This window comes from Otolemur garnettii, unplaced genomic scaffold, assembly GCF_000181295.1.
Source record: "Otolemur garnettii isolate 467f Iridium unplaced genomic scaffold, OtoGar3 scaffold00095, whole genome shotgun sequence".
NCBI lineage: Eukaryota > Metazoa > Chordata > Mammalia > Primates > Galagidae > Otolemur > Otolemur garnettii.
Genome location: NW_003852490.1, coordinates 3,243,486 through 3,267,248, shown reverse-complemented (window position 1 = coordinate 3,267,248; position 23,763 = coordinate 3,243,486). Strand labels below are relative to the sequence as shown.

General features: G+C 37.9%; 1 protein-coding gene and 1 pseudogene across 7 annotated transcripts in view; both read left to right on the top strand.

The window, feature by feature from the left end:
• Positions 1 to 22,917, top strand: part of RMDN2 (regulator of microtubule dynamics 2) — a 76,037-nt gene extending 53,120 nt beyond the window's left edge. For all 7 annotated transcript variants that reach the window (XM_012808827.2, XM_023516661.1, XM_023516664.1 and 4 more), the window contains 4 exons: positions 6,339 to 6,437; positions 10,236 to 10,289; positions 10,377 to 10,457; positions 22,347 to 22,917. In XM_012808827.2, coding sequence (XP_012664281.1) covers positions 6,339 to 6,437; positions 10,236 to 10,289; positions 10,377 to 10,457; positions 22,347 to 22,400 — 288 coding nt within the window. In that variant the 3' untranslated portion in view covers positions 22,401 to 22,917. The remainder of the gene's footprint in view (positions 1 to 6,338; positions 6,438 to 10,235; positions 10,290 to 10,376; positions 10,458 to 22,346) is intronic.
• On the top strand, positions 1,294 to 2,007 carry LOC105887560 (annotated as a pseudogene).
• Positions 22,918 to 23,763: the final 846 nt, after the last annotated feature.

Here is a 23,763-nt window from a genome sequence, read left to right as displayed (position 1 = left end):
ATATATACTGTATTTTTTTTCAATAAGAGGAGTTTGGAGGAAGAAAAAATGGGTGAGAAGCATGATCATAATTCACAGCTGCTTTCTGAAAATAAACTGTTGGTTATATCTGTGCAGCAAGACAAACTAGAATTTGCAAATGGATCAAAGGAGCTTTTCTCATACTCCAGGCTGTCAGGTACTTTTTATAACATTACCTTTACCAGTTACAACGTTCTGGCCAATACTGACTGACAGTTGAAAAGGAGAAAACTAAAAATGTTTCAACATATACAGGGTGGCCATGAATTTTAAAGTAGTTGTCTATTTTAAATTGCACACAAATGGATGGCCACCCTGTATTTGGCCATTTTCAGGATAAAATTTCAGTTAAATCATGTCACAAAAGAAGGTCTCAGAGTGGCGAGTAAGCATATGATGCAAAGATATTCAGCATCATTTGTCATTAGAGAAAGACCACTGCGTACTCACTAGAAGGGCTAAAACTAAGCAGACTGACGCTACCAAGTGTTGGCAAGGATATAGCGCAGTTGAAACTCTCATATATTTTGATGGGACTCTATGAATAATAAATAAATATATGCATGAATAAATGATACATCAGTTCCTAGGCATTTACCAAGAGAAATGAAAATTTACGTTCACACAAAGACCAGTACACAAATGTTCATAGCAACTTTAGCTGTGTAACAACACATGTGACTCTTCAGAGCATTATGCCCATTAAGTTAAGCATAATTCCATTGATGTGAAATTCTAGAAAAGGCAAATTATAGTCATAGCTCAGCAGTTGGAACTAGGAGTGGGATAAGAATTTTTTTTTATTTTAAATATTTCTTTATATTTCAATATTCCAGGGCATACAAGTGTAGTTTTGCTAACTGGATATATTGCATAGCTGTGACTTCTGGCTTTTGGTGTACCCATCACCTGAACTGTACATTGTACCCAATATGTAATTTTTTATCCCTCTTTACCTTTCCACCTTTGGAGTTTCCAATGTCTATTATTCCACTCTGTGTGACCATGTGTATCCATAGCTTAGCTCCCACTCATGACAACACATGGTATTTGATTTTCTATCCCTGAGTTACTTCCCTTAGGCTAATAGCCTCCAGTTCCATCCAATTGCTGTAGAAGACATTATTTCAGGAAAATCTGGCACTGGAATAAGGGACTGGACTAGGTGCCCCGGCTCCAGCAGTTGGGGTTCTCTAACTCCCCCTGAAGTACAGGCAGCCCCAGGGATGGGCCCATGGCCGCAAGGTACATTGTTTCTCTGAGAAGAATTAACCACCTCAGAATGAAAAGAATCTCTGTGCAGACTTCTGAGTGTGGAATCTTTGAAGACAGTAAAATAGTGTTCATTTCTGTCGAGATCTTTTTGGGATCAAGCGATGGTAAAAAATGTTTTGGAAAGGCAAAAAGTGGCACAGTAATAGCAGTTCCCAAAGTAGTGAGATCAGTACTAAGAGCAAGTCTGTAGATACTAACTTTGGGGGTCCTTCGCAATCCAGCACTATGGCCAGCCTTGATACAGATGCTACCAAAAGCTCAGGACAAAGCAACAATAATTCAGATAACTGTGCAGATTTTTGAATAAAATATGTGGGTGCCATTGAGAAGCTGAAAATGTCTGAGGGAAAAGGTTTGGAAGGGCCACTGGACCTGATAAATTACATAGATGTTGCCCAGCAAGATGGAAAATTACCTTTTGTTCTTCTGGAGGAAGAATTTATTATGAGAGTTTCCAAGTATGGTACAAAAGTATCAACATCAGATCAGTATGATGTCTTGCACAAGCATGCTCTATATTTAATCATCAGGATGTGTTATGATGATGGTCTGCAGGCAGGAAAAAGCTTGCAGGCTCTGAAGACCACAGATACAAGCAATGATGAATACAGCCTGTGGGTTTATCAGTGCAATAGCCTGGAACAGGCACAAGCAATTTACAAAGTTTTTTCTACTGATTTTGATTCTGTATTAACAGCTGAGAAATCTTGAATTCTGTAATCAAGAGGAAATCCACTTCATCTGAAAGCTTAGCAGTTTTCAATCATAAAGTTGAATTGTTATGAGCATTATGGAAATGAGTGAGCCGTTGCTCTAGACCAGGGTTCTCAACCTTCCTTATGCCAGGAACCTTTAATACAGTCCAAAGGGGTCGCGACCCACAGGTTGAGAATTGCTGCTCTAGACTTTCTGAAGAAAATGCTATGTATAAGATATTGAACATTTGTTTTTATATTGAAATGTGCTATGTTTAAAAAAAGACATTATTGGGGTGGGGGGCCTATGGTTCAGTGAGTAGTGTGCCTGTCCTATATACCAAAGGTGACGGGTTCAAGCCCGACCCCAGCCAAACTGCAACAAAAAATAGCTGGGCATTATGGAGGGCACCTGTAGTCCCAGCTACTTGGGAGGCTGAGGCAAGAGAATCACCTAAGCCCAGGAGTTGGAGGTTGCTGTGAGCTGTGTGACGCCATAGCACCCTACCATGTCTCTGCAAAAAAAAAAAAAAAGACACTATTTTATTCTTTTTTATGAATGAGCAGTATTCCATGGTGTGTATGTTTATATACTGAGGTTACCAAAAAAAGATATACATTTAAAGAAAGGGAAAAACTGTACTAAACTTGTAATACTCAGAATATACCAATAATAAAAGATGAATACAAATCACATTGAATGCTTCTTAGAATTGCAGAAATCAATTGTGATTTGAATATTACAAATTTAATACAGTTTTCTCCATTCTTATAATGTGCATGAATTTTTTTGGCACCCTCTGTATATGTACCACATTTTCTTTATTCACTCATTGGTTGCTTCCATATCTCTGTGAATTGTGGTGCCATTAACATGAGCATGCAGTTGTCATTTTGATATAATGACTTCTTTGCCTTTGAGTAGATACCCAGTACTGGGATTGCTGGATCAAATGGTAGATTGACTTTTGGTTCTTCTAGAAATCTCCATGCTGATCTCTGTTGAAGTTGTACTAATTTATATTCCACCCAACAGAGTATAAGCATTCCCTTTTTACCACATCTATGCCAACATCTAGTGTTTTTTGACTTCTTAATCATGGCCATTCTGACTGGAGTAAGATGGTATCTCATTGTGATTTTAAGTTGCATTTCTCTGATGATTAGTAATAGTGAGCATTTTCTTTATGTTTGTAGGCCATTTGTATATCTTCTTTTGCAAAATGTCTATTCATGTTGTTTGTCCACTTTCACATGGCGTTATTTGTTTTTTTTTCTTGCTGAATTGTTTGAGTTCCTTGTATATTCTAGGTATTAGTACTTCGTCAGATACCTAGCTTGCAAATATTTTCTCCTACTCTATAAGCTATTTACTTTATTGATTATTTATTTTGTTTTTATTGCATTTGCTTTTATGGTCTTAGCCATTCTTAGCTAGGCCTATGTCCAAAAGATTTTTTCTATATTTTCTTATAAACTTTTATGATTTCAAGTCTTACATCTAAGTCTTTAACTCACTTTGAGTTAATTTTTGTATATGGTGAGAGCTAGAGGTGCAGTGTTATTCTTCTGCATATGATTGTCCAATTTTTCTAGCACTATTTAGAGAATAGGGGTCCTTTCCCCAGTGTATGTTTTGTCTACTTTGTAAAAGATCAATCAGTTATTGGTAAATGGCTTTATTTCTAGGTTCTCTATTCTGTTATTAATCTGTGTGTCTTTTTATAGCATGCTATTTTGGTTACTGTTGCCTTAGAGTATAACTTTAAGGTTATGTGATGCCTCCAGTTGTGTTCTTTTTGCCTAGGGTTGCTTTGGCTATTAGGGTTCTTTTTCAGTTCCATATGAATTTTAGGATTGCTTTTTGTAATTTTATGAAAAATGATGTTGGTGTTTTTATAGGAATTATATTGATTAGATTGCTTTGAGCAAAGTGGTCATTTTAACAATATGGATTCTTCCAGTTCATGAGGATGAGATGTTTTTCCATCTGTTTGTGTTATCTAGGATTTCTTTCATCAGTGTTGGATAAGGAGAATGATGGCAAACAGGCATGAGAGAACTTTTTAGGCTGATGAAAACGGACTATGTGTTGATTGTTGTGGTGATGACAGAATTGTATGCATTTATCAAAACTCATTGAACTATATACCTCTAATGGATGGAATTTTATTTTACATAGATTATACTTCAGTAAAACTGATTTTAAGAATACATAATGACCAAGAAATATATGAAGTAAGCATATGTAAAAATTATATCAAAAAATAGTAAACAAAAAAGTAGTAACCAAAATAAAATTGATACATACACACACAGTAGTTCTCCCCTTATCCACGGTTTTACTTTCTGCACTTTCAATTATCCATGGTCAACAATGGTACAAAAATATTAAATAGAAAATTCCAGAAGCATGCAGTTTATAAGTTTTAAATTGTGCACCATTCTGAGTAGTATGATAAAAAGATCACATCATGCTGCTCTATTCCTCCTAGGATGTGTATCATCCCTTTGTCTAGCATATCCATGAAGTGCACATCATAGCCATCTAGGTTATTAGACTGAAAAAAACATAATATATATGCAAGGTCGGACAATTAAGTTCACAAACTCATCCTAGAAAAAGTGCTGCATACCTCATTGCTGAATATCATTGCAATCACCTTCAAAGTGCTCCCCTTGGGAAGCTATGCACCAATGCAAGCATCTCGTCCACCCTCCAAAGCATTTTTTCTAGGATGAGTTTATGAACTTGTCAGACCTTCATATGATGGCAGCTCTGGTGGCCATTCCAGAAAAAGAGTTCCAAAATATAACGATATTCAACAGTGAGGTATGTAGCACTTTTTCTAGGATGAGTTTACAAACTTAATTGTCCTACCTTGTTGGCTTTGGTCTTAGTCTGTGGTTTTAGGCATCTGCTGAGGTTCTTGGAACATATATTCCATGGAGAAGAGGGGCCTACATGGAATATATGTCAATTTTAAGTCAAAGGTATCTTAGAGATTAAAAAGGCAACTATATAATAATAAAATATTTGATTCTCTAGGAGTATATAAACTAATGACAGCATCAAAACTATTTTTAAAAGTGACCAAAATAAAACAATAAATGTACAAATCCACCACATACTGGTAGATTTTCACTTACCTCTTTGGTAATTAATAAAACAGGAGACCAAAAAAGTATTAGTAAGCATGGAAAACATTGGAACCTCACATTTAAATAAGCTTGATCTAATAAACAAATATGAAAACATGTACCCAGTCTTTGAAGAATATATATCTTTAAACATATGCAGAATGTTTACTATTAATAAAATAAAATGGACTGGGTATGGGGGCATGAATGAAAATTTTTTTTTTGATGGGATATTTCAGTTATTTAAATGACTGAACTTCAGTTATAGTCATCCTGGATGAACTCTTAAAACCATATGTAAAGTAGAAAACAAAACGAAAGTCATACAAGGAAGTAAATAATATGATATAATTTTATAAAATTCAAAACAAAGCAAGAAATAAGTATACCAATAAGTTAAAGTATGTAGAAAAATAAAGAAACCATTTTTAAAAAAAATAGATGGCTACCTAGAAATCCATAACATGGATCTGAGAAAGAAAATGCTTCATGGGGTTGGGAAGAACATTAACTACATCATTAACTATTAAGTATTCATTTACGAACCAGTCTAATCTTTTAGAATAAGCATCTAATATATTTCGAGAAAAAAAATGAAAACATTTTAAAAGTAAGCAAAAAAGAAGTGATAATATGAAATTTAGTTTTAATGATTATTGGTAAAACAATCTTCTGGATTGTAAATATGGATACCGGGCCCTCCTCACACTCCCTCTGGGTTGAAGATCCTTATTCTATTTACATTTCTGAGGTGCTGCTTCTGTGTCAGGAGGTTGATTGGCAGCATGGGGCAGGGAGGAAGAGAATGAAGATAGGGTCCTGTAAGTATTCTACGCCATTGAAAGAAATACTCTGCAGTCATTTTAGAACCTCAAATCATAGGAACAGATAGAATCAGCATTATTCCCCACCACTCCTTTCTCTTTGATTGGATACAAATTTTAGCAAGAGTATTTCAAATTGGTTTTGGAACCAGTACTTCTGGAACTCATGATCTCTTAGAATTATGAAAAGAAAGACAAATATTAATATTAGTATCATAAGAGTGATACCTCACATATATTATTTATGGATATATATTTATATTTGTATATGTTAGATTTGTATGCACACACATATATATATACATATACGCACTAACTGGGGAGAAATTATCCATTCAAAAGGGAACAACTTCCTAAGAATGATGTTACTCTATTTTTGCAGGTGTCAAAACTAAGCTGGATTGAGAAAAAAATGGCTGCTACTCTATTTGGGAAAATACCATCTTCAACTGTACAAGAGGCTTTGAAAAATTTCCTTAAGGTATGTTTTGTCTATTTGTTATTTTAGTGTTCAGCAAACTACCACCTGGACCTGTCCCTGGTACCCTTGTTATCCAGAAAACTTTTCCCCATGAGAAACCCGTTTGTAATCCTACTTTTGGCATGTTCTATTTTAAGTCTCTTATAATTCAAATTGTTTGTTTTGGAAACTGAGTCGCACTCTGCTGCTCTGTTGCAGCTAGAGTGCAGGGTATCATCATCATCATATTAATAGCTCACTGAAACCTCAAACTCCTGGGCTCAAGCTATCTTCTCGCCATAGCCTTCCAAGTAGCTGGGCCCACAGGTGCCCACCACCATACCTGGCTAATTTTTCTGGTTTTTGTAGAAATGGAGGCTTGCTTTTGCTCTTGCTCTTGCTCACACTGGTTTCGAAATGACCTCGAATGATCCTCTCACCTTGCCTCCCAGAGTACTAGGATTACAGGGGTGAGCTACCACACCAGGCCACAAGTTATGTTTTAAATGTAAACTTTCCTAGAGTAGCTAGCTATACCCTTTGTCCTAGGAATAGTCATCTGCTTTTAAAAAACAACTCAGCAGCCTAGATGAAAGTTTCGATGTAGCAGCCTTGCTAACAAATCCAGGAGTAGTTTTCCGAGTCACGTGAGCATGTGCAGAAACAGTTGTGCTCTGATTGTTAGACTTGCTCCAGTTACTCCTGATTAGCCTAACAGAGAGCTCGTTTAATCTTAACTGAGTAAAAGATGCCAAGAGGAAGAGTTACCTTAAAAGCCACCTCCCAAGTTACAGGCACTTCTGTGGAAAATTTTGAGGGCATGAGAGCAAATCAGCATTTTCATTCCTGTCTTAAAACATATAATTGCTTTACTAATTCAACTTTGAGTAGTAGTAAGTATGTAGGCCACATGTAAATTCATAATATATCATATATCCACCCTTACGTCCTGTTGGGCTAACCCTTTCACCTTTCTCTGGAACCAATTACAAAATCTTACCATTACTAAATGTGTTTTCCTTTTCAGCCTACTTACATCAGGTTTCCAAAAAGACAGAGAAAATCAGGCTCTGAGCTGTATTGTCCGATATCTTGTGCATGCTTGTATTATATTGTGTTGTCTTTCAGGAATGGATTTGGTAGAACTGAGAGGGGATTTAGAAATCAAAAGGTCAAAAATGGAGAATAAATTTCCTTTCAGTTTCCATCCCTGACCCATGACCAGTGGCTGCCTAGAGAGCTGTATAAAAAATTAAGTGCTCTGAAATCAGGCACAAGCCCTACAGAAAAAAAGGACAGGAAATAAAAACACAAGGGCCATACATTTTTTGTTTAATATGACCTTTTTGTTGTATAAAAAGGAAACTAAGATCTCAGGAACTTAATTTGTTTAGTTTAACACAATGGCAATCAAAGCTTTGATTTAAGATGTGAGTGAAGTCGAAGACTGCATCACCCCAATTTCTTTGTCTTTTTTCTACCACTGGGCATTTTAAATGCTCATTTTAAAATGCTCTCATTTTAAATTTTATAAAAATATGGATCATGGTATCTTTAAGGCAAAATATCTCTATAAAAAGTATCAAGTGAATTAGAAAAAAATGTTATTTGAACTTGAAACTTACTTCATCATAATGGCAAAGTTATAACTGGAGAATAGGTTTTCAGAATACTATAAAAGTACCTGAAATAAAACACAAATGAAATCAAAAGTGGTAAATGGGCTGGACAAGATGGCTAATACTGATTGTCCCGGCTGCTCAGTAGGCTGAAAGGGGAGGATCATTTAAAACCGGGAGTTTGAGGCAGACTGGGCAACATAGCAAGACCCTGTCTCAAAAAAAAAAAAGGTAAATTTAATAAATAACATAGAGAAGACAGTACCTACTCGTAGAGGTATTATAAGGAGTATATATGGTAATACAAGTAAATTGCTTAGTGTGTGTCTAACACCTAATAAGACCCCAATATAAACTCACAGAATTTTAACTTGATGCACTTAACAAACAGGAAGTGTAGAAATGGAAATGATTAGAGAAGAGAAAAGAAACAGAAGAATCAGAATCCATCAGCACCATGGATGCCTCTACAGGGATGTTCAGGGCTCTGGCCAGGACTGAATGGGACAACCTCCTCGTACTGTTTATGGCTTTACTGTCTTTCTAACAGGTTCCAATCCAGGTCCAGGCACTGTTCACCTACTTGGTCTTAAAGAGTCCCACCAAGCCTGTCCCCCACTCCCCCAGGACATTTTGTCTTCCTCTTCCTGGAACCTTACCTGGTGTTTTTGTACAGAATAAAATGTCTCGTACCAAGGATGTTCTCTCTCAGATGTTAGAACAGTCCTCAGAACCCTAACTTGGATTCCCCTTCATTACTATCTATCTTTAAAAATCTAAATCCTTTGACTCAGCAATTCAACCTCTAGGAATCTTTTCTACACACAAAAGTGCACATGTACCCAAGCATATATAGGAGCAAGTATATTCACTGATCGTTATTAGTAAGAGTAAAAATTGAGAATAAATCAAAATCAACAGTGGGGACTATTTAATTTAACTATGGTGTGTGTCTAATATGAAGTGAAACTCTTAGGAGCGATGAGATCGATGTATGTCTGCTAATAGGAATTTGTGTTTGTGATACTTTGTTAAAAAAAAGATTGGACTAATATGTCCCATTTTAATTTTTTTTAACAAAAACATTTATTTTTTTATCTATACTTGGCAAAAATTCTGGTAGGAGGCATGTCAAACTTTTGATAGTGGTTACCTTGGGGAACAAGATGGAAATTGAAAATAAAATTAGAAAGGTGAAACTTTTACCTTTTAATTTTGGTGAAACTTTTACCTTTTAATTTTGGAAATGTCTATATTGTTTGTCTTTTGTAAAGCCAGCACATTTTTATAAATTTTTAAAAGTGTCTCTTTTCTCTTGGCTTCTGCATCCCTCTGGGTGGTGAAGTGGGGTAGTTACCGGCCTAGACCTTCACAACAGCAAAAGCTGGCTTTGAAGCAAAGGTTGACTTAAGTTCTAAGATGAGCTGCCTAGTAGCAATACCATCTACATGAAAGAATTCTCACTTCCTAGAGATAAAACTGGTTCACAAAATATTAGTATTTGAAGAGAAATGTACCTTCGTCATACCCATTTATATCTGCTTGGGCCAGTTGTCTCAAGGATCTGTCTTTCCTTTAAAAGCACGTGAAGGACTTCAGATATTATTTTACTCCCACTGAATGTGTTCAAATCAGAAGAACTAAATATTAATCTAGTTGGAGACGCTCTCCATGGGGTACCTGTCATGCCGTACTCCCATTTTCTTTTTTTTTTTTTGCAGTTTTTTTTTTTGGCCAGGGCTGGGTTTGTACCCACCAACTCCAGCATATGGGGCTGGTGCCCTACTCCTTTAAGCCACAGGTGCCACCCTGTACCCCCATTTTCTAAACAGACTGTGAAATGGATGGGACTTGTCTGGGGGACAGGGTATCACCAGCTGCTTTTGTTCTTGAAAGGAAAAAACAGAAAAGTTAGAGAAGTGAGCAAAATGATTATGTTAAAGAAACCTTGAAGTATCTCATTGCTTTGTATGCTTTATGTGGATAATTATTTTATTTTAATGGATAAATAAATGCAAAAGCCATGTCTCTACCCAGAAGATACTGAAATGGATAAAATGATTCCAATGTGAAATAGCCAACCTAAACTCTCAGGGACGTTTGGTTGATAGTATCTGATTTATTGAATTACGCTCTCTTCCCCTGTAGTTAGTGTTACTGTTTTAATATTGTCCTGTTGTTCTCCTGTCTCTTACATCAGGCTGAAGACCTACACCCTGGTTATTCCAATGCCAACTACCTGTTCTTGGCAAAGGTAATGAAAACGACTCTTTTAAGATCACAGTGAATCCACTACATAAAACTGTGATTACCTTTCATGTGGGTTATTTTTCGTTTCCAGTGTTATATCGATCTTGACGAAAAGCAGAATGCTTTCAAGTATTGTGAGTTGGCATTGCTGCTTCCTCCTGTTACCAAAGAGGTAAGCCCAGCCCATGGCAAGGAGCGCCGTTGTCCTTTTACTACTGTTCAAGCTCAAAATATGAGTAACTGGCTTAGATACATTTAGAATTTTCTTTCCTTACTAGATTTTACTTATTTTTATTTTTTCCAGATGTACTAAGGTTTAATTGACAAATAAAAGCTGTGTGTAAAGTACACAGCAGGATGTTTTGCTCATACGTACACTGTGAAATGACTGCCCTGATCAAGCTACTCCACATGACATCCCCTTCCCTAAGCAGATTTCAAGTATACAGTACAATATTGTTAACTGTAGTCACATTGCTGTCCTTTACCTCTCCAGAACTAACGCATGCTGTATAATTGAAACTTTGTATCCTTGATCAAAATCTCCCCAACTCTTTCACCCTCCTAGCCCTGGCAGCCACCATTATACTCATGCTTCTGTGTTGGAATTTTCTTTTATGGTAAAACATTTGACTTGGATTTTACATGTACTATGCAGTTTTAAAATGTGCTACATCTCTGTAAGATAACCTGGCACCAGCAAGCTCCCTCAACTTTTTAAGGAACACATAACCATGGGCTAGCTGCTAAACATCCTGAAGCCTGTTAGATTTAAGGCAGCAGAGAACAGAGCAAGCACCCCGCGAAGGAGGGGGGATGGCATAATTCTGGGGAGCTGGTGATTAAACTCTGTAGGCAGCAAACAAGCTACACTGGTTGTCCAGCTTAGAGCAAGGCAGTCACCTTCAGTCCTCAGCTTACAGCAGGGTGGTGTTAGCCAAGGCCGTGAAAAAGATTAACAGTGTATTTTACCATTTTATTTCTTTTGGGACTCCTATCTTTCATGAGAAAGAAACTATTGCATGGCCTCTTACCGTTTTATTCAGTTAATTCAGGAGTCTGGGTTTGCCATAAATACCAGGCATTCCACAGAGCTGACAACTCAATCTGTGTTCCTGTGAGCCGTTGGCTAGTATGGTAGGAACAAAAAGAAATAAGTAAGTGTTTGCCTGCTGCCTTCTGATACCGCCAAGCCATCATCCTCACAGTCATCTCAGGAAGAGCACTCCTCTTTTATAGTACAGGCTCCAATGTTAGGTGTGATCTGGAATATAAACTAAGGTGACATCCCCGTCACTCTTCCGGAGCTTATAGCCCAGAAGAGGATGTATGATGTGTGTCCAGATAACTATAGCACAGGATAGAAAGTGTGAAGTGCTGAGAGAAGTATGAATACTCGGTTATGTAAATTTTGAAAAGGGAGAAACTGTTTTCACCTACAAGAGGAAGACTTTGAAAGAGCGGTGCAGTGCAGGGGTGTGGGCAAGTACACTGCAGGTTGTGGAGTGAGAATGCCAAGGTCTGTTGGCCTGGAGCAGAGGGGAGTGCAGGGCAGTCGTGGGACATGAGGCTGAAAAGGGATGTGAAGCAAAAACTGCCAAGGAATTTAGGGTTTGGGGGGGTGTCTGTATCTCTAAAGAGAGGGCTCATCTGGCTCCCTGGGTCTCTTCCACAACCACAGGAGCAAGGTCTTGGGCTGCTTGTACGTATCCTCCATAGGTTTAGAACTTTCAATGGAGTTGATTGTCCCAACTTTGTCAAATCCCTCGGTCGATCCATTAGTTATAATAGGAAGTGCAAAACAGCAGTCTTAACACTACATAGCAGCAGTCTTTCTCCAAAAGACTGTGTAATTTTTTCAGCAGAAAGCAGGTCTTGTTCCTCTGGTTGCGTGCCTCATGTTGGTGATGGGGACCCCACTGTCGCTCACATCTCTCCTGAATGATATTGGTCTGGGTTACAGGCAGTCATTTTAAACTTAGTGTCTGTGCATTCTTATTAGAATATAAGATTAGAATACACTATGATAGTAAGGTATAATACCTTCTTTGACATGGAATGTTTCTGAACAAAATTTAGAGCTCTCATAGGAGGGCTAAATATGGATGAGCTTCAGTGTTTGGTCCTTGATCCATAAGTCTCTTGTCCAAACCCATCCACTGTGGCTTCTACTACCTACTACCAGGGTCCTCAAATGTATTTCTCTGGACCTGTCTTCTGAGCTTCAGACCTGATTCCCCAACTTCCTACTTAGCATTTGGAGTTCTCTAAGACATCTTAAACAAACTGGACTCATCTTCAGGACTACAGATCTGCTCTTCCTCCCTCCACCCCCTTATAGGTGGCACCTCCTTCTACACAACTGGGAAAGCACTTTTGACATCTCCTTTTCCTTCAGTTCTCTGAACCAGACATCTACCCAGTCAGCGAGTTCTCAGATTTCTCCTTCTAAGACCTGCCTTGAACCATCACCCCCTCCCCACTCACTGCTACTCAAAGCAGGGCCTGCCCACTTTTCCCTGGACTGCAGACTCTGAGAGCCTCCCACCCTGTCTTCCCACAGCTTCCTGGTCTCCCCCAGGCCATTCTTGGCATCCAATAGCAGCCAAAGCAACAGATCAAACATAAATATATGTCAACATATCCCTTCCTTGCTTCACACCCTTTGCTGTTATGATAAAGTTCAAAACATTTAGCTTGTCCTTCGAGGCTCTGATCAGCTCCTGCCGATCTCTCGAGCTTCTTTGTTCCTACCCTCCCCTCCTCTGCACCATGTTCCCCCCTGCTCTGCACCCTTAGAACACATTCTTCCCTCTTCCTGAAACACCCCCCACTCCTGTCCCTGGCTTCCTTCCTGCTTATCCTTCAAGCCTCACCATGACTGCTCTTTCTTCAGGAGAGACCTCCAGACACCCATGGGCTGGAAAGCCCCTCAAGACTTTTCTTCCCTATCATTTAGCATAGTTGTGATTATATAGTTATTGGTGTGATCGATTGTTCCGTGAACAGCTGAATCTATGAATGTTGTGTGTCGTTGGTCCGTGAATCATTGTTCCATAAAGGAGTAACCAGATCTGTTTTGGTTACCACTCTGCTCAGCACCAACTATACTGCTTAGCATGTACAAGCACCCAGCAAGTATTGGTAGAAAGAGTCAGAACACTAGTACCGTACAAATAGAAATAATAGTGTAAATAGTAACAGTAAAGAGGAGAGATGGTCAATCTAAGAAAGCTGGACACGGGAGGAATTTCTGTAATGAGCACTTATTTCCCACATACCTTTTTTTCTCAGTGGTATCTCCATTTGTATTTTTTTTTTTTTTAGACAGAATCTCATTCTGTTGCCCAGGCTAAATTGCTGTGGCATCACCCAGGCTCACAGCAACCTCAAACTCCTGAGCTCAAGCGATCCTCTTGCCTCAGCCTCCCAAGTAGCTGGGACTACAGGTGCCCACCACCACACCCAGTTCATTTTTTTTTTTTTTAACAGAGACAGGGGTTTTGCTCTTGCTCAGGCTGATCTCGAACCCCTGAGCTTAAGCACTACTCCCACCTCGGCCTCCTGAGAGTGCTAGGATTACAGATGTGAGCCACCACACCTGGCCTCCATTTGTGTTCTTAGCAATTTCTTTTTTTAGAGTAGTAAAGGTACTGTTGTTAATATTTGAATTTCTTTTTCAATGACAAAATGAGTTACATGTAGTAACCCCCGTCTCTATCAAATGTTTTGAGTTTGAAATATTCCCTCATTTTAGTGATTTTGCTGACCTGTTTATTCCTTACCAAAATGTCTAGCACTACCACTAATGACAGCAAGGGCCCAGCCATCAGTTCTCTGTCTCATGTGAACTTGAATAACATTTGTGTTTCTTTCCTTATGGCAATTGTACCACCTTCTGTCCCCTCTCCAGGAAGTCTAAGCACATCACTCTGCTATGAGATTGATATTGGGAATGTCAGCTATTTGGTCTCTAGAGCCCAGATTCATTGGTATAAGCAGTTTTATATTCTCAGAATTTGGAACTACAGTATTTTTATTATTCATGTGGACTTTTCCTGACCCTGGGAAAGTAACCTCAGATCCCAAGAAACATTCATTATTCTTTTAAATAAAAGGGATTCCTGTGTCTAAGGCAGCGTAAGAGTGGTTGCTGAATGAAGTAATGACTTCACTGGCAGCCTGAACATTGTTTGCCTGGAGGTAGTTTTAAAGTTCATTCACTTGGAGTCCACCGAGAAAGCTCAAATATAAAAAATATTGTGTAATGTTTTGCTTTATAGTAAGGGTTGTGCTAATCTGATTTAGAAAATAACCTATATTTTAAAATGGCTGTAACATTTTCAAGTGGCATTAATCATCCTTCTAAGACAAACAGATTTTTATAGAATAGTAAATACAATGTATGGAACCAACTGCAGGAAGAAATGGATTCTAGGAGTTCTGAGAGTTAAGACTATCACTTCGTATTTAGCAAGTAGTGTAGTTGTCTTTGAAGTTACTTGTTGATTAAAGTCTGAACCTGCATTTCTAGCCAGTTTTATGGGTTGGGAATCACCACTCTCATTGGAAACTCCTCTTAGTAATAAAATCCTAACCCTGCTTTAAATGTTCTATCTTAATTAAGATACTAATTTTTCAAATAGACTTATAAAATAGAATTTGTCCATATATGTTCACACCCGGCCTTCCTATGATAGGATTGCTATAGCTCAGAATGATAAATGTGTTACTTACTAAAATCCAGTAATACATAGGATTCCATCATTTGTTAGAAATTCCTATCTGCCTGTTTCATTCTAGTTAGAATTTATATCTTATAGATTAACTCATCTAGGCTATTCATGCCTGGAGAATATATTCTTCTTAGTACATTATTTTTAAATACTAATAAGGCCACTTTCTAAACAGACATTGTAGGTTGCAGGCAGGGAGCATTACTCTATTTACAACCTCCTTTTTTAGCCCTTACCTTCTAATTATTTGCATTGAGAATGTGTTATTTCAATAAAAAGAAAATGTATCATTTCTTAAGATTTCCCAATATTTAATGACCTTGGTTGTTTTCTCCAAATCGACCTTGAAAACACCATAAAGAAGTTTCTTAGACTTCCTTTTATTTATTTATCTTCTTAAATAACTGATGATACAGCATCCGTTTGGGATCAGCCATTCTTAACCACTACCCAGTCTAGTAAAATTAATGTTTGATAATCATTACCCAAATGTTAGGAGCATAATAACAGTTTAATATAATTAATGCTCTTATTTATTTATCTAAAGTCTTTAACAGAGAGCATTGATATATTTTTCCAAAACATACTTTTACCACATTTTCAGATGAAATAAATCTATATTTCTGAATGTGCATGTATAAGTGAATGGAAGAGAGAGATTATCTTTATTCATTCATATTACAAATATGGGGGTATACTCTGCTAGAGGATTGGGATACAAAGAGAAAATCACAGACATTGTCTCTGCTGCCATAAAGTCTGTTGTCTAGTGAGGAAGGTAGGCAGGCACTGAACAAGTCATAACAATAAAATGTGATGAGTGATATAGAAATGAAAACACAAGGATTTATGAGAAAATGTAACCAGTACTGTAACCTGTGCCAGGGGCTCTGAAAGGCCTTCGTGAGGTTTTGCTATGTAATCTGAGATTTTAAGGAAATGAGAATTTAAATCTAGTCATTTAAATCTTTAAGTAAGCCTTGCTTGGAGGGTGGAGGGCTTTTAAGCATACAGATTCCTGGTCTTTTTCTGGAGAGAGAAAAGCCTGAGCTCCAGAGTTTAGTGACACCGACCTCACTATCAACATGGTCTCATTCAAGTCTCTGTCTGTTTGAGTTCTGCTTTGCTGGCTTAGTGCTCAGATTGTCCCTGGATGAGAATATGAAAAAAGACAGGTGATAACTGAATTCTTGACAGTGCAACAGGAAATTGTAACTGTTGAGAATATGGGTGAAAACATGCCTCAGAAAAGGGGACTCTGCTGGACCGTCACCGGGTCATGTGGTCTCCCTGGGGTTATCACTCTGAAAATAAGATGTGACTTCCCAGTTGATGCAAGGAAAGGCACTATGGAGGGAAGGAAGATGATTTTCCCAAAGCTGGAGTCCAGACAGACAGGAAGGGCTTAAGAATAAAGAACTTCCATGCAGAATGTCAATAGGACAGAGCCATCTCACAACATATCAGCTCTAAGGTTTATAAGGGTGAACCCCATTCCTTCGTGTTAGAGTTGGCCTGGGAATGGGCTGAGTTAGGAATGCAGCACAGTCATGTGACTTCAATTTCAGGTTGGAAAAAGTGTGATATCACAGGTCAAAGATTTCAATAGCTTGAATTCGGGAAGAAAAGGAATAACCTGATCTGAAAACCATAACCTGACTTCTCATAAGTGGCCAACTGAATAAATATAAGCAACATATGAAGTACTGGAAACACAACAAAGATCTCAATATTAATCAGCTAGCTATGCAGCTGACCTGCTACAAAAGAGAAAACTCAGGTGAAGGAGAATAGCACACACCACTTGAACACTACCAATGTGGGAGACTTAACTGGAGACTGTCACTGAATGTTTGGCATGGAATTCATATGTAGAAAAATAAATGGATGAATAAATGTGAGCAAACTTTTAACAGCCTTTATTTCCTCAGTAGCAGAGAGGAGGAACTCCAGATATAAGGAAGTTGTTACTCCCAGTTCACTATAGACTCAACATGTATCAACTCACAGTAGAGAGAAACCCAGCAAATGTAATAAATGTGGGAAACCCTTCAGCCAGAACACTAACCTTCATTCATACCAGAAAACTCACACAAGAGAGAAAATCTTGTAATCAATGTGGAATGCTGTCAGTAGCCATTTATTCTTTAAACAACATGAGTGAGTTAACACTGGAGAGAAACCACATGAATGTGATCTATGTGGGAAAGCCATCAGTTAACAGCCATGAAGAGACAGTGCACACTGGAGAGAAACCCTACTGATGAAAGGAACATGGAAGAGCCGTGGATCTCACCTTTATAGACACCAGAGAGCCCATGCCCTTCAGGCAAAGTTCAAGCCTGGAATTGCAGGAAAAAACTTAGAGTAAAACAGGAAAAAAGTGGCAAGTGTTTGGCAGGAAAAAGGAGCCTATTATAAAATCTCAAATAATTCATACTGGAGAAGTAATTCAATGAAATAAACACAAGAAGGCTTTGACTCTTGGAGGAGCTCTGCAGGACATGAGGATTCACACTTGTTATGATAAAGTCTTCAGTGATTACGTGCATTAGTCAGCCTTTCAAAGTTATCACCCTAGAAAGATTCCCAGGCCTCAAGTCAATGTAGAAATGCCTTCACCTGAAGTTTACATAATTCATGCCAGAAAAAAACTCTATCAAGAACCCTTTAGTGCACCAAATTCAACTTTTATTTTTTTATTTATTATCATTATTTTTTATTTTGTTTTATTTATTTATTTATTTATTGCTGGTTTTGGCTGGGGCTGGGCTTGAACCCACTACCTCCAGCACATGGGGCTGGTGCCCTACTCCTTTGAGCCACAAGCACTGCCCCTATTTTTTTTTTTTGGAGACAGAGTCTCACTGTCACCATGCATGCAGTGCCTGGTGTCATAGTTCATAGCAACCTCAAACTCTTGAGCTTAAACAATTCTCTTGCCTCAGCCAAACAAGTAGCTGGGACTACAGGTGTCTGCCACAATGCCTGGCTATTTTTTTGTTGCAGTTGTCATTGTTGTTTAGCAGGCCCAATCCGAGGTCAAACCCACCAACCTGGGTGTATGTGGCCAGCGCCCTACCCACTGAGTTCTGAGCTCTGCTACAATTCAACTTTTAATTTAGACTTTTGTCCAATGATATATGGCTGAAAACATGTAGCATAGAAGTGTTGATGCTTTCTTGGAAATACTGAATATAAAGTTTGGTAATACTTAATAAGCAATGAGATAAACCCCTCTTTAATAGATTAGTCCTAGTGAACATGTAGGCAGTAAAAGTTGTTGATGAAAATGTGATCCATTGATATTTATCTTTTAAAAAAAACAAAATATTATGCTGAGTAATTGGGCTATTTTTTCTTTAATGTTCCATTGCTTTTATCAGTTGATAAGTTTCTATTTTTCATACAGCTCTAAACATACAAAGATTTTTTTTTTGATCAAAAAATAATGTCAGGCTCAGCACCTGTGGCTCAAGTGGCTAAGGCACCAGCCACGTACACCCAAGGTGGCAGGTTCAAATCCAGCCCAGGCCCACCAAACAACAATGCCAGCTGCAACCAAAAAATAGTTGGGTGTTGTGGCGGGCGCCTGTGGTCCCAGCTACTTGGGAGGCGGAGGCAGGAGTTGGAGGTTGCTGTGAGCTGCGATGCCATGGCACTCTACCCAGGGGGACAGCTTGAGGCTCCTGTCTCAAAAATAGAAAAAATAACGTCTAACTAAAAAATGTGGAACACAAAAATAATGTGTTCTAACTATTGTTATTAGTGTTGAAATATCTATATGGCAATGATGAAGGAAAACATGAACAAATATTCATGACAGAATGAAATTCCCAGAGAGTGCTGGAAGCAGGTAGTACCCAGACCTGTACATTATGGAACACTAGAAAACAGGCAGATGCTTAGAACTGAGAAATATAATACGTAAAACCACTGAATCAAGTGTTCAGTATAACTGAAATATTGAGAGAAGTGGGAGAGAAGACATGAGAACCTTATACGCCTTTTGATTTTTTTACTTTATTTCAGGTTAATGTGAGGGTACAAACAACCAAATCACAATATTTTAGTTTGTTGTAGAGTCCCTCTGGCAGTTGTGTCCCGCACTCAAAAGGTGTGCCATACACCCCACACTGTGCACATTAAGTGCCCAAATGTCCCCTTGCCCCCTCCCCCAAACTTGAATTGAGATGAGTTTTTCTCCTATATGAGCATGAATTAGATTGTCTACTGGCTTCATATTAGTATATCTGCTTTTTCCATTCTTGTGATACTTCACTGAGAAGAATGTTTCAGCTCCATCCAGGTTAATACAAAAGATGTAAAGTCACCATCTTTTCTATGGCCGAACAGTATTCCATGGTATATATGCACCACAGTTTGTTAATCTATTTCTATCCTAGAAGAAAGTACGAGAAATCTCTCAAGATGTCAGTCTGGGGAAAGGTTTTATGAAGAAGACTTCAATGGCAATTGCAACAACAACCAGAATAAACAAAAGGGACTTAATTAAACGGAAAAGCTTCTGCACAGCTAAGATACAGCAATCAAAGCAAATAGACAACCTTCAGAATGCGAAACGATATTTGTATGTTATGAATCTGACAAAGGTTTGAGATCTAGGATTTACAGGGAACTCAAATTAATCAACAAACAAAAAAAAGAGCAAACAATCCCATCTATCACTGGGCAAGAGACATGAACAGCACCTTCTCTGAGGATGACAGACGAATGACTAACAAACATATAAAAAAATACTCATTGTCCCTAATCATCAGAGAAATGCAAATCAAAACTACCCTGAGATATCACCTAACCCCGGTAGCCCACATCACAAAGACTCAATGTTGCAGATGCTGGCATGGAGCAGAGAGAGGGGAACACTTTTACACTGTTGGTGGGACTGCAAACTCATCTAGCCTCTTTGGAAAGAAGTATGGAGAATCCTCCAAGAACTCGAATTTTATCTCCCATTTGACAATCCCAACTACTAGACATCTACCCAGAAGAAAAAAATCCTTTTGTCAAAAAGACATTTGCAAAATTGTTCATCACAGCTCGATTTACAATCGCCAAGGTGTGGAAACAATATGCCTTCTTCTTGGAGGCTCTAAAGCATTAGATAACACAGTGAGGTGGTGAGAAGGAAACAGTAGCCACCGCGTGGAGACTGTCAGTAACTACTGCAGTAACACAGACATGACACGGTCACCTGGACTAAGATGATGGCAAGAGGAAAGGACAAATGTAACAAATTGTAGGTCATATTCTCTACAAGACTTGGAGATTGGTTGTTGAGGGGAGAGGAGAACTCAAGGGTGACCACTTTCTAGCTTGGAAAATTGACCAGGGTAGGGGAGATGCTCTTTACTGACACAAGGAACACAGGAGAGCCAGGTTTGATAGGGAAGGTGAGTTTAGTTTTGAAATGTTGAGTTTACGTTTGTGAGATGTTTAAGTCCAGTGAGTAATTCAAAATATGGCGTATTAATGAAGTTTGAAGCCTATGGTAGAGATTACCCAAGAGGTTATCTGGTATGTAAAAAGCAGAGTGCAAAAGTTCAGCCGCTAAGAAACATCAAAACAGTGGAATGGGGGGAGGCAGGGGAAGCTGCATGTGAGAGTGAAAGGAGCAGAGGCTGTCCCTCAGAAGCCACAGGATGTAGAGGGACCAGCTCTGCCAGGTGCTCTGGAGAAGCCGAGCAAGCAAGGGGCTGAACAAGTCTGCAGGACTGGTGACCTTAGTCAAGGCTGTTTGAGTAGCACAGTGGACATAGAGACCAAAGCACAGAGCAAGCAAAGGTGAGAGACTGCAGTCGGTACATAGAGATGCCCTTCCACAGAATTTCATGGGAAAGGGAGGAGAGCTGTAAGATGGAAATTAAAGGGATGTTTGAGCTGAGGAGTAGTTTACCGTAGATGGGAAATACAGGCACACATTGAAAGGATAGTGAGAAACAGCCAGCAAAGAAGGAAGAGTTCAATAAAGACTTAGAGGGAGGAGATAATTGATAGAATAAACTCCTGAGGAAGGCAGAGAGAATGAGATCCCAAGCACATTAAGGCAGTCTTTTATTATAGTTTCTGAATATATATACCAGGTATACAATAGAACCTCCCCACACCTCCTTGAGCTGACCTAACTCTCACAGACCAGGTGTGTACGTGTCAGGCCTAGTTCTTTATGTTGACCACCTCTGTATATTGATCAGTTTGTTGTTACAGTCCCTTGAATGGTCATTTTACAGAGGTTCTACTCTATATAGTTTGTGGATATTTCTTTAGTCATCTAATTGAAATAATTCTTTCGTCTGTGTCACTCTTCTGTAAGAAATTGATTCCTAGATATGGAAAATCGTTACTGTGCTGCGACATCTAACCATTCATTTAGGAGGCATTTATTTAGGGCTATCTAGGTGCCAGGCACTGAGATAACCCAACAGTCCCAAAGGTAAATATGGATCTCAACACCTAGAATTACGGATTTTTTATAAGTTCTATTAAATATCACACTCATATCCTATATATCATTGATCTTATTTTCACACAACCTTTAGTAAATACTGCTTGGTAGAAGGCAGACTTCTATGCTACCACAATAGAATCAGTGCTTTAATGTTCATGATAATTTAGATTTTTAAAAATCTAGATGGCAGCTTCTTCTCGATACTTACCTTATCCTATTTTCTTTGTCTTATTATTTTAAATTTGTTACATTCCTTAAGTTCTTTCTGATAGATGCTCAGCAAATATTTGTTAAAAACAAAGATAGAGTAAAGTACTCGGCCGTCTGAATTTATTGTCACTGCTTGTAACTTCTACATTTGTTATAAAGGAGCAACAATGGGTGGTACCCTATAAAACGTACTACTTGATTTTTAATCTTAAATATAACTGATAAAATCAGTAATGAAATAAACGTTTATCTGGCTCTTACTGTAGAATCTCAGATTTCTTCAAATCCCTCTGCTCAGGCCAGGGCTTCTTCATCTCATAGATAAAAACAATAATGGTGTTAACACAAAGGCAAACCCACGTGTCAGCTTACATGAAAGGCCCTCTCCTTCCTGAGCCCCACCACGTCAGGTCTGTGTATCCACAGAACAGGTCTGTATTATCCCAGAAATGGCTGTCCACATTACTTGCATTCTTATGGATCTAGATTATGCCTGCCCCTAAGAAAAACACAGTTTCTTTGTAATGGTCTTTCAGAAAATACGCTTGCACTTAACGAAAGCCTATTTGAAAGTACTAGAGTATCAGTACTAGACTATCAGGATGAATACTTGAAATTTCATTGTGTATTTGTATTTTCTTTATAGGATAATGAGGCTCAGAAAGAAATGAAAAAAATAATGACTTCCTTGAAGAGGTAAATAAAAGAACTTACTCTTCAACAAATCAGATGTGGTCTACTAAAATTTAAACTAATCGAAGTCGTGTTTTTATGCTTCCCTTTTTCTTTTTTGATGTAAGGGTAGATATGCTCAGATTTGAAGGTAAAACCACATTTCTGCAGAAAGCATTCCACTGGTATCGCTACAAAGCTAATCATGTTACTTGGAGAATCTATTTACTATACTGTCAGTATATAATGATCTATAGACATGTATGCATTATATTTTTCCTAATAATAAACAGTAGCCTTCAGAATATTTCTTGAAATAAAATATTTAAATCTAATAAAATGAACTCGTGTGAGTATTTTATCGTTGTTTCAATGTAGACTTTATAAAACAAAATAATTGGATTCATGTGAATGAAACACAGAAAAATGAGCAAAGGACATGAACAAATTGTTAACAGAAGAGAAAAAAAACAAAAAAGAAATATATTGTGACCAGTCAAAGACGTGTGAATAAAGTTACCATTAAACACTATTTTACCATCAAAGTATCAAGGATTTTTTTTTCTTCTGTCAGGAAATAGTCAATATAACCAATACTGCCATGAGGTGAAACATTCTCAGACATCGTTAGTGGGGGTGCATTTTGGCACAAACCTTTGCTAAAACTTATCTAGAGCCTTAAAAAAGTATTAGGTTTTTAATCTTGTAATTGCTTTTTAGGGAATTAATACTTATGAGAAAAGTACAATGATTTATGTATAAATACTCACAATAGCATAACACTATGTCCCTCAATAAGAAAGCAGTTAACCACATTAGAATAAAACTACAATAGAATATCATTTTGACATTAAAAATAGTTATAGCAATTATTATATTGAGAAGTGCACAGAACACCTTAAATCTAAGTACAAGATAAAATAGTCCATCTGTAATCTCAGCTGTATGAAGATGTGCACAGAAAACTATCTGGTAGGAAATACACTAAAATGGTAGTGGTTTTATTCTGTAGGGCAATGTTTTATTTCCTATATTTCTCACTTTTTAATAATAAACTAAAATATTTTTTAAATTGAATAGCATTTATCTCTAAAAATTCCCTGAACCAACCTCATCCTGGAAATTAGAGTAAAACTTGAATTTCCTGTTTGCTATCCCAAAAATACACACACACATTTATGAGCTGTAGGAGCAACTCATTTCAAGAGAAAGTGGTATGAAGACTTCCTCTAGAAATTATAAAGAATACCAAGGAACATTCGTAATGGATAATAGTGGACTTGCAAAGTGCTGAGGTTATAGGCATGAGCCAAGATGCCTGTCCTAAACACGTATTTCTCGAATCAGAAAAATGTTGGTTTATTTTTTTAAAAGCTCAGGGAATATTATTT